This window comes from Lathyrus oleraceus, chromosome 1 (genome assembly GCF_024323335.1).
Source record: "Lathyrus oleraceus cultivar Zhongwan6 chromosome 1, CAAS_Psat_ZW6_1.0, whole genome shotgun sequence".
NCBI classification, from domain to species: domain Eukaryota; kingdom Viridiplantae; phylum Streptophyta; class Magnoliopsida; order Fabales; family Fabaceae; genus Lathyrus; species Lathyrus oleraceus.
The window spans coordinates 350,762,347-350,774,582 of record NC_066579.1 but is presented as its reverse complement, the minus strand read 5'-3'; the positions used below and the strand labels follow the sequence as shown (position 1 = coordinate 350,774,582).

Sequence of the window (12,236 nt, the reverse complement as noted above, 5' to 3'; positions counted from 1 at the left end):
CAACAAAAAAAAGTCAGCAATTTCTACTAGCATCGACTCATGTGAAGGTCCGACTTACCAGGGTTTATCATTTTAGACAATGAAACTCAATTTTTCAATTCTATTGTGGTTGATTTCTGCCGCGAACTTGAATTATAAATAGAGTTTATCTTCGTTGTCCATGCACAAGCAAACAAACATGACGAGTCTGCAAAAAAAGTAATATTATAGAGAATAAAGAAAAAGTTAGATGAAGTCAAAAGAATCTGGGCGGAGCAGCTTCACAAGGTATTATGGTCATATCATACCCCCAATCCCCGTATTTAACCACCAAAGATACTTCATTCACGAAGGTGTACAACGCTGACGCCATGCTGCCTGTTGAAATACACATGCCTACTTGGCGACATTTTCAATTAAATGGAGAAGAGACGAGGAAGGGATAAGACACTAGACTTCCCCTATATGAGGGAGTTCACTATGCAAAGGGCGACCAAAAGGTACAACTCAAAGGTGGTCATGGGAGAAATGCAAAAAGGTGACCTCATATTTAGACAGGTTATCGTGCCCTCCCTGCATGGGAAGCTATAGCCTAACTGGGAGGAGTCATACTGCATATGTCAGAAACTACATCGTGGAGCCTACAAGCTCGAAGAGCTGAGCGGATGACTCATCCCTAAAACATGGAACACTGTTAACTTGAGATATTATTACAGTTAGCTATTTTTCTATTATTTGTTTTAAGGTAAAAGGCGATTGGCCAGCCATACGAATCTTTTTTAATAAATATTATTTCATTCCTTAATCAATATAAATGCTGGAATTTCATTGGAATATCCTTGTTGCCTCCAAAAAATAATCTAAATGTTGAACTTCAATTGGAAGACCAATGTCGCCCTTAAAGAGGAAATCTAAATGTTGAACTTCCATTAGAAGATCCTTATCGCCTACCAGGGACAATATAAATGTTGGACTTCCGTTGGAATATCCTTGCCGCCCTTAGGAGAAAAAAAAAATATTGAACTTCCATAGAAAGATTTCCGCGAAGCATGAAACAACAACTGAATATAAAGCCTAAATATAAAGCCTAGCTTGAGAGACTCAACTAAAAATCTCGTCTAAGGGATTCAACTTTAAATCTCGCCTAATAGACTTAAGTTAAAGTCTAACCTAAGAGACTCAATTTAAAACTCTCGTTTAAGGGACTCAACTTAAAGTCTCATATGAGAGATTCAACTTAAAGTCTCGTCTTATTGATAATTATATTTTATTCTTGAAAATAAAAAATTCTCACGGTTTAATATGAGAATTAAACCTGAAAATTGTCTATTAATTATATTTATGAATGAATAATACCTAAAAAATAATATTTATAAATTTCATGAATGTTAACTTTACTTTCTCATAAATGTTTGTAGTATTGAAACAAACACGCCTTTAAATTTAATTTTACCAGCCATATGTATCTAGTCCATTCTTCTTATTAATTTTTGGTCTTTCTAATTTTAATATTGACTCCTAATAAATAAAAGGATTAAAATTGATTGACTTCTAATAAATAAAAGGATTAAAATTGACTTTTATTATATATGTATATATATATATATATATATATATATATATATATATATATATATATATATATATATATATTTATTTATATATTTATTTTTATATATATATATATATATATATATATATATATATATATATATATATATATATTTATTTATTTATTTATTTATGAAATTCAGATTTGTATTTATATTTGTAGGAACTTACTCCATAGTTTACAATAGTCATGCATTATGTATCAACTACTTACATTTGACTAATTTGTATTATGAAGTTTAATTTGAACGAGATATTAATAACATTTTAATAAACTAAAAGGATGAAGACAATAACACAATACATTACATATAAGATTTCATATTAAAATTTTTATTTCTTCATCATCCCAATAATACTCTAGCTAGCTTTTATATGAACAAACGCATCTATCCTTGGTATGTTGGTTTGGAATACAAGTTCCAGAACCGTGATTCAAACTGCTAGCACACTTTGCATTACAACAAGCTGCATCACATTCACCAGCATAGCATGTTCCATTCCCAATCTGACACATATTGGTTGAAGAAGAATCTTGATCGAAAAAACAAGTGCAGAGGTAGAACAGATCACATGTATGCCCTAAACTCCGATTGCCATATGTTGATTTACAATGTGATGGACAATCCATGTCATCACATCTCTGGAAAACTTCTGAGCATTTGCCTGCTTCCACTGTTGAATAGTGCACTAACATCACATGTACAAATAAAAAATTAGAGAAAATAAAATTAGATATTTATCATTTGAAATGATGGTGGAGAGACTAATTACCTGCGATAATGGTAGATAGGATGACAAAGATATTGATACAGTTTGAGATAATGTGGTTTGCCATGTTGCCAAGTTAAATTCTTTTGCTTTGGTGGTCAATCAAAATAGGTGTATTTATAAGCGGTTATTATAAGACTGATTCCCTTGTGAGTATTTTGATATTGAAATTGTATATGTATAACAACATGCAATCAATGCATATTTTAATTGAATAGAGAATTTTATAATATTTTTTTGTTCATACTGTTATCATATTTTATTAAATTATATTCTTTTTTATTAATATATTTAAATTTATATTTAAATAAAGTTTGCAAGATTTAGGAAGTATGTCAAAATCTAAATAAAAGAGATTAAAAATAGTAAATGATAGTTAAAAGTAGAATCATTCTTGAAACTAGTATTGAAACGATTGTCGGTTTTAGAGATTAGTGAATCTTCAAAAAATTTATTGATATTTTGAAGGGTGTATGGTAAGCGAATTTTGTTTTATCTTCTATAAAAAAAATTGAATTTCATTTATAATGTTTAAATCCTGTTTCCTTGACCATTTAGTTCATCAGTCAACTATGAAATCTTTATATTTATTCTACGTGATTTTTTATTTAGTTTTTAAATCAACTTTAATTTAATTTAAGAAAATTCTTTTTTTATTAATTTTTAATACGTTTTTTTAATTTTATTTTTAATTTTTTAAAAAGGTTTTTTAATTATTTTTTTTTAAAGTTTTTTTTAGTATTTTTAATTTTTTTAATATTAAAATGTTTAAGAAATAGAAAAAATATCTCAATGAATTCTACACCAAGGATCACAACTTCCCCTCTACAAGAGCACCTTACCACTAGACCAACTACTTCAAACTTTCTCTCAAAATTTATTACTAATATACTTTTCATATTATATATATATATATATATATATATATATATATATATATATATATATATATATATATATATATATATATATGAAATGCTAAGTATATTACTAACAAATTTTGAGGGAAAGCTTCATAAATTAGAGTAGTTGGCCTAATGGTAAGACATGAGAAAACTATGGTCCTAGGTTCTATATATATATATATCTTCTTCCTTCTTCCTCTTTTACAAACTGTAATGATGATCTTCCAAAAACAAATCTATATCTGTTATCAACAATATCGCTTTCGAAGCCCTAACAAAAGCCGAAAAAGCAATCAAAGTAAGTTTCGTAAATTGTCAAAGCTATGTTTCTAAATCTTGAATTTTTATGTAGATTTCTATCTTCAATCGCTTGATGTGGCATTGGGATTTGTTGTTACTAGGTGAGGAATAACGTTGATATGTGATTTAGAATTTTTTCTGAAATTTATCTTTATTTGATTTATTGCATATTTGGCAAATGACGATTTAGAAGTGATTGTAGATTTTTGGTTTTGTATAGATTTGTCTCTAACGTTTTGATTTTTTAGTTTTTTGTTCTCTCTTCTTGTGCTGCTTCCTGCTCAGATCTGCACTAAGGAACAATTGGTCAAGAAATTTGTCCTCACATTGGATAACACCAATTTCCATGACACTATCCGCAAGCACGATTTCATCGTTATCGAGTTCTACGGTCCATGTTATATTTCGATTATGCTATTTTTTACGTGAATGCTCGAGTCGTCGTTTTTTGGTCTGATATGTATTTTACTTATCACTAGGGAAATCCAGAAAGATGGTGAGGTACATGAAGACGCATTAGATAAGGTACATGAAGACGCATTAGATAGAACGAATAAACTATACTTTTGTTTGCACTATTTACACTGCTTTTATTTTGTGTTCTAATATATTTGTAGAACGCAATTCTTTAGAATTCTAATAGATTTGTAACTGCTTTTGGTTTGTTGTTATGAATATTTTTTGTAACTGATGTTTTCTTCATGCGATAATAAGGTTATTCTTATGTTGTTGACAATTGTTAATGGTTGATGAATATAATTTGGCCCAGCCTAAAGTATTGTATCGTGATGTTGAGATTGAGGTACTCTCCTTTGACTTTTACATCCATATGTAATATTTCTTGTATTTTTTGTATGATTTAGCAACTTGCGTAATGTGATTTTTGTAGCTGAGATGACATTCTTTGTTGTTTTCACGCTCTATAGCTTATCTAGGTAATGGATCTAATTGCAATGCTATTTTTTGAATTAAGGTTTTTATCATTGCTCTGTACTCATTGAATTTTAAAGTTCTAGTTTTTCTTCCATCATATGATAAATGAGGCGTATGTTACAATCATATGATAACTTGAAACTCTAATCGATTGAGACTTGGCTTATCATTTAAGTTTGTTGAACCGATATATGGTTTGATGAATACTCAAGTTGCTTGCAAGCAAATATTGAGATCATACTCAATTGGCATATATCATGTAACAATATTGATATGCTAACAACAGGTTCAACATGTTCAATGTGCAAATACACCAAACTCAATTTTGAGTATATTTATCCCTACAAAATTCAGGTATTTGTTTTTTACTTTTCTGGATTACAAATTTTTTGGAACGTAACTGTATTTGTTTAGTTAAATTTTATTGGAAAATTCTATAGTGAAAAGAACTATGAACAGTTCAAAGGAGAAAAGTGATTAAATAATTGTATAGAGGATTTTGGTTAGTGATATTTATTGTTATTGAAAATCGGGTATATGGAGAGATTTACAATGATTAACATCTCAAGAAATAGTTTCCTAATCACATTTTCAGAACTGGAAGTGATTGTGATGTTATTGCGTATTTGGTAATTAGTGATAGTTAACTTTAATAATTTGTTCGGTTTAGATTGATGATTGAACTGTTTGTTACTGATGTTAAAATTTGTTTTTTTTCAATAGTATAAGGATTATGGAGAAAAACATTTTATGGACATATAGGAAGATCACGACTCAATCACAATTCCTTACCCTATTTGTTTACTTAATTTCTATGGTTTGTTTGCAATATCTTGTGACCGTTTATGTAGCCTCTTCGTAAGGCTGCAAGAGGTGAGCATGTTGATGTTATTAAGTTGTTGATGTCTAATGGTGTATCATCCATAAAGGAAAACTTATATGGAAAGGTATATTTTATTTTAAAGGAATTTTATAATTATCAATTCCTTGATCTTAACATTTTGTTAAAATTAATGTGTTGTAACCACCAATATCTTTAGAATATATTATGAAAGAATTGTAACCATCATATTATAATAATTGTCTTTATTTAGATTTATGGTAGAGTTGTATCATTAAGATTGAGAGAACCAAAGAGTCCTCATCTTGATTACCAATTTATTGTCTCCTATGTCAGTTTCCTTTAAGCCTATATAAAAGTGGGTGTGTGGTGGATTCAATAAGATAAGAGTATTCAAAAATATATATTTTCTTACTCTAAATTATGCAACAATATAATTTATCATATACCACCTCTAGAATACCACCAACACTGTGGTATCAGAGCTGCAGTTCCTTGCAGCTGCAGCAGAAACAAAAAAAATGGCTTCCACAAGCAACTCTTTTACAGTTTATAGCAATGTTAAAGTTTCCTTGTTTGAAGGAGAAAATTATGAATTTTGGGATGTTAAAATGGAGACTCTATTCACCTCTTTGGATGTCTTGGAGTTCGTCCATAACGGGTATGAAGAACCAGCACCAACAGAGGCTGAAGAATCAAGCCAACGACTTGAAGAATTGAAGAAGAAAAAGAAGATCAAAGATGTTGGAGTTCTCGGGATGATTCAAAGAGAAGTCTTTATATCCATTTTCCCAAGGATTATGAGAGCAAAAACATCAAAGGAAGCATGGAATATTCTACAACAAGAGTTTGAAGGAGACTCAAAGGTGAGAACTGTGAAACATCAATCTCTTAAGAGAGACTATGAAAATGAAATAATGAAAGAGAATGAGAGTTTGAATGAATACTTTAATAGACTCTCTGAATTGGTGAATCAAATGAAGTCATATGGAGATTAATGAGTATTAATGAGAGCAACAACTTGGTTTCATGAGTATTAATGAGAATATAAGTAATTGGGTCATTCCAAAAAAAAAACCATAATGTGTCTGATTCACATAAGGTTACTCATCTGGATGATTTGGAAGATGTGCCAAAGGTATATATGAATTTTATGTTGTCATTTTCATTTTCATGTGGATGGCTTAATCAAAAGGTCATATGTTATACAACTTGAGGTTTAGAGTTCAAATTCTCACTAATTTCAAGAGGAAGAGGAAGAGGCACGAATAGAGGAAGATGGCATGAAGGAGCATCAAATAAATGGTGCAAAATATGTAAGAGTAACACTCACAAAGAGAATGATTGTTGGAACAAGGGCAAACCATAATGCCACAATTGCAAGAGATTCGGGAATATTCAAAAGGATTGTCGTTTTGTCAATCAATAACATGCTTCATTTGCAGAAGGAGAAAATGATGAAGGTAATTTGTTCTTTGCTTGTCAAAAAGCATTTCAAGAAGATAAAAATGTGTGGTATTTGGATAGCGGTTGTAGTAACCATATGACCGGAAAGAAAGAAGCTTTTATAAACATTGATTCTTCATTTGGCTCAAAAGTTAAATTGGGAAATGGAGAACATGTTGAAGTAAAAAGAAAAGGCAGCATTGGAGTTACAACAAAGCAAGGAAGCAAAGTCATTCATGACACTCTTTATGTGCGAAAGTTGGATGAGAACTTGATAAGCATTGGACAAGTTTTGGTGCATGCCTATTCTCTAAATTTTGAGAATAGTGAGTGCAGAATTTTTGATTCAAAGAGAAGAAATGTTGTTGTTGTAAAAAAGACCAGTAATAGAAGCTTTCCACTTTCTCTTAATTATGAAAAAAAATTCAGCAAGATGGCTAGAGAAGAAAATGACTCTTGTTTATGGAACAAGAGACTTGGGCACTTGAACTACAATAGGCTCAAGTTGCTTTATCAAAAGAAGATGGTGTATGGGCTGCCAATAATTGAAGAAAAATCTGGTGTGTGTGAAGGATGTATGCTTGGCAAACACCACCGCCAAACATTTCCAAAGGAATATCAATCTTAATTAAATTATGCATTACATTTCATAACATATCTCTTAATATGCTCAAAAAAATAATATCAATCTTTATCTATAAAAGCCAAGAACATCATTCATGACATCCTTTGTAAATAAGTCATCAAAAGTTGATTTTTGCACTTAAATTAGCTAATCGGTTAGCTTATTTAAGTAATTGGTTACATGATGTTGTTGATTTCTGCACTTTTTAAATCAGGTAATCGGTTAACTAATTTAAGAAACCAGTTACATGACCGTTGTTGTTTGACATTTGAAAATTATTCATCACTTTTTTAATCAGGTAACCGTTTACCTGATTTATAAAACCTCGTACAGAATGCTGAATTATATCTTTCGTGATCCATTGTCATTCTAAACCATTGCAAGACTTCATTGAAATGTCTCAATCTTATGCATACATTCATAGAGATTCATAATGATGTATATAAAGGTCTATACATCATAAAATCAAATTACTCTTTTACATATCATTTTTTATTCAATTCAAACATATTTTTCAAAGTGTTCAAACTGCCGAGTTTTGTAACTTGTACATAACTTTCATATATTTTATAAAAGTTCCATTAAATATTTATGAGCATTTAAAATATATTATTTTGAATTTTAATATTGATAAAGAGAAGAACAAATTGTTATACTTGGAATCAAGCCAAGATAAAAATTATTCAATATTATTCAAAGTGTGTGTTATGACTTAATCATCAAGTTTGTGGTGATAAGTTGTATGTTGTAAAAGGTTCTTTGAATTGGTGTAATTCAAAGTATACTATAGTGTTTGGTGATTGTTGTAAAAGACTTTTTAATTCGCGAATATTCTATATCCACTAAAGTGTTTGGTGTTTATGTTATAAGATTGTAAGAGAGGTCTTGGTGTGAGATTGATACAAAGATCTACATAATGCAAAATATTTCAAGGTATGACGGAATTAGATGTACTCTTGGTTGATAAGGGAAACTAGGATACTTCCCTGTGTTCATTTTTTTTAAATTTTTTTCACTTTATCATGATAAAAACTTACCATTTTCACGATAAAAGAAAATTAAGAACATAAGCGCAAATTCGAAAAAATTCAAGCAACCTTAATTCACCCCTTATTAGGTTGCGTCTCGTACTTACAATGTATTGCTCCATTGATACTTTTACAAAGAGAAACAAGAAATAAAAAAATGAGGAAATGTAAAATGAAGAGAAATTAAACAATGTAAAGACTGAATTATAGAAAGTGTGGTTTTTTTATCTCCAAATCCTAGCCATTTATAGGTACTAAAACATGCTTATGACGCTCGTTTCTCATTATTGGCTTTCATAGAGCATTTTACAATCATAATAATTGTTGGAATAGGAAAAGGCATAAGAAATATGGTTCAAAGAAAAAGAATATGAAGCTCACATCGGGGCTGCTACAGCCTGTAGTAGGGGATGCATATCACCCATAACAACTTCTACATTTTGTATAGGGCAATGGACAGTGCCACTACAGTCCCGCAGCAGGCACTGTAGGTCACCCGTAATGGTATCTATTTTTTTGTACCAAAGATTTTGCTATTCAATTTCCTTTGTGCATTTTGTTATGATATAATCCAAGTTGTAGTACAAGCCCAAGTTAGTTAGGGTTAGGGATTGTTACTTAGTAGACAAGTCACTTAATTGTATGTAAATAGATACTTTGTAATTCAGCTTTTTATAACATTCAATAATAACAATCCTTATTCTTCATCCTCTCTTTCTTTCTCTCCTCGCTAAAAGTATCTCACGTACTAACACATTTCATACCTTTTGGCACCCAATTCGCCACGACTCACTACGCCAAAAACTGGAATAGACAGCGCACCTTAGAGGGCTCTTTCTTAAAGAAGCGCACTCTAAAGTGAAGAGAAAAATAAGGAGGAATAGATAGCGCACTTTAGAGGACGCTTTTGCAACAAAGCGCCCTCTAAAGTGAAACGAAAAAATAATGAGGAAATGGAGGGACACCAATAGAGGGCGCGTTTATGAAAGCGCCCTCTAAGGGTACCCTTAGAGGGCGCTTTTAAAAAAGCGCTCTCTAAGTCCATGTACATTTCAGTTTATAAGGCGCTTTTGGAAAGCCTTAGAGAGCGCTTTTTTAAATAAGCGCACTCTAAAGTGAAGAGAAAAATAAGGAGGAATAGACTGCGCACTTTAGAGGGCGCTTTTGTAACAAAGCGCCCTCTAAAGTGAAGCAAAAAAATAATGAGGAAATGGAGGGACACCAATAGAGGGCGCGTTTATGAAAGTGCCCTCTAAGGGTACCCTTAGAGGGCGCTTTTAAAAAAGCGCTCTCTAAGTCCATGTACATTTCCAGTTTATAAAGCGCTTTTGGAAAGCCTTAGAGAGCGCTTTTAGAAGCGCCCTCTTAGGCCCCCTTTAGAGGGCGCTTTTTTTACACAAGCGCCCTCTAAGGTCCCCTTTATTAAACATTAAAATTATAACATATATACTGCATGTCTCTTTATTTTCCCTCTCTATATGCTATTTCGTTTACGTAAATGGGTTTTCTCTCTACTGCGATTACTCTCTACTGCGATTACTCTCGTCCTCCGTTCGTTCTCCCTCCCTCACCGTCGTCGTCGCCGTCGCCTGTTTCTGCTGCTGCGTTCACGTTCACTGAGTTATCTGCGTCCACCGTCGTTGTTCACTTTCTTCTCCATCGTTACCGTCACCTTGAAGGTATTTCTCTTCTCCATCGTTACCGTTCACTTTCTTCAGGTGTTTGATTAGGGCATTTTCTAAACTGAGTTTTACATTTTGTGCATTATGTTGATTAATGTTGTTTAGGGCAAACGAGCACTATATGGTGTTCATGAGCACCTTGTTGTAAGCTTTTTTATTTCTGATTGAAAACTGATGTCATTTGGAGTGTGTTTGAGCTTGTGCTTGGAAGTTTGATGATTATGGATGCAAGTTTGTTCATGTTCCAAACACCATAAGTTTGCATTGGTCTTTTGTATGCAGTAGGTGTGTGTGAGTTTGTATTCAATAATGATGAAAAAAAGAGAGAGTTTAGATTGTTGTAACATGAGAGAAATGGAAGGTATATGAATGTGTTTTTTGTGTAGCTTCACGAATATGGTCATTGTCTTACTTGGGTCTTATTGAATCATTTCTATATTACAGATAAAATGGCTAACCAAGACGATACCCATGACGCGAGTGGATCACGTAACAATGTTGAAAAAGAAATCAAACGAGGATTGACTGTTATGAAGTCAATCATTCGTGCAAGAGACAAGGGTGAAAAATTCGAAGTACATTGGAGTGCTGAAGACCAACTAATTGAGCCTAACGGTTCAATGTTGGCAAGTTACATTGGTTCCCTTGTTCGACAACATATTCCGATTACATGTGATAATTGGAGAAGTCCGGAATTGAAGGTTGGCAAAGAAAAAATATGGTCCGAGATACAGGTACTTACCATATATTATTATATGTTTTTTTTTTGACTATTTGTTGACCATATATTGTTATAATATTACTTATAATAACACACTCCATTTGTATGTTTTTTAGAGATCCTTTCACATCGATGAAAGCCGGCAAAAATATTGTATTCAATTGGCCGGAAAAAGACTCCGAGGATTTCGATCCTTTTTGTCCAACAAATTTCTCAAGGATGAGGAAGGAAACTTTGTTGAAGCAGAACGGCCAATGAAGTATGCGGAGATTATTTCAGCCGAAGAATGGGATAACTTTGTCGCCAAACGAAGAAACGAAAAATTCCATGTAATGTCTATTAATTATGGTATTATACAATTGTTAAGTTACTTGGTTCTAATATGCCTTAAACTTTTTTATCCAGGAAGTAAGCGACAAAAATCGGAAAAGGGCATCAAAACCCGCGTATCCGTACAAAAAAGGGCGTACGGGATATGCACGGTTACAACAAAGAATTGTGAGTATATTCAAATGCTATGAGCTTATACATTGTCACAATATGTTATAATTGATGATCTTATAATCTGATTCAATTTGTAGCTAACCGAGGAGAAAAGTGACGCAACATCTCTTCCGGAGCACGTATTGTGGAAGGCTGCTCGGGTTGGGAAGGATGGGGTTGTCGTTGAAGCGGTTCAAAATGTTTATGACGAATGTGTAAGTATATGAAACATTATTTCTTTAATTATATCGAAAATTTTGTTAGACATATAATTCATTTTTAATCTCCTCTAATAATATTTCAGGAGACTTTATCCCAAACCTTACCTTCAACCGAGGTCCAGGATTGCAGGAGCGTACTTAGTCGAGTACTAAATGTTCCTGAGTATTCCGGTCGTGTGAGGGGTAAGGGTTTTGGTGTGACTCCGTCGTCATTTTATAAAAAACCAAAAACAAAAAATCCTACCAACAAAGAGGTGATGGACACCTTGGCGGAGTTAAGGGCATAAGTACTCGAACTGCAAAAGGAGAATGCAAGGTATAGAGACGAAAGGTGCGGCTCCGAGGCAAAAGATACTAGTGACCGAGCTAGTATCAATTGTCAACCGAAATTTCCCGAGGTAATTATATATGTTATTATGAAATTAAAATAGCACTTTTTTACTTGACACATATATACGTTAACAATAACATTTATTATTGGTTTAGGGCATTACACCTTGTCAGCTGTATCTATCGTCACCAACTTATCGCATGGTTGGAAAGGGAAAAGTGCACAACACTACGGGTGAATTACTTCACCATAATCCCCTCCCGGTGGGATATATGAAAGTTTCGGTTGACCTTGTATTAGATACCGACGCGCTTCTACCATTACCTGACGTTGTTTCAGAGACAACGTTGATGCGAGAA

At 32.5% G+C, this 12,236-nt stretch overlaps 1 protein-coding gene across 2 annotated transcripts; it reads right to left on the bottom strand.

Moving 5' to 3' along the window:
• Window positions 1-1,895: 1,895 nt before the first annotated feature.
• Window positions 1,896-2,532, bottom strand: LOC127136107 (defensin-like protein 183). Of its 2 annotated transcripts, none has more exons than XM_051062706.1 (2): window positions 2,365-2,532; window positions 1,896-2,280 (listed from the first exon to the last, which is right to left on the bottom strand). In XM_051062706.1, the coding sequence occupies exons 1-2, from the start codon at window positions 2,426-2,428 to the stop codon at window positions 1,955-1,957; spliced, it is 390 nt and encodes a 129-aa protein (XP_050918663.1). In that variant the 5' UTR covers window positions 2,429-2,532; the 3' UTR covers window positions 1,896-1,954. The 2 variants fall into 2 exon arrangements, with proteins under 2 accessions (XP_050918663.1, XP_050918667.1); XM_051062710.1 differs by having other exon boundaries at window positions 1,896-2,265; window positions 2,365-2,521.
• Window positions 2,533-12,236: the final 9,704 nt, after the last annotated feature.

Excerpts from the sequence above, each read along its gene's own strand:
- LOC127136107 (XM_051062706.1), bottom strand. The coding sequence starts at position 2,428 with ATGGCAAACCACATTATCTCAAACTGTATCAATATCTTTGTCATCCTA. Across the intron at positions 2,281-2,364 it reads CCTATCTACCATTATCGCAG|TGCACTATTCAACAGTGGAA; the intron begins GTAATTAGTCTC and ends ATGTGATGTTAG.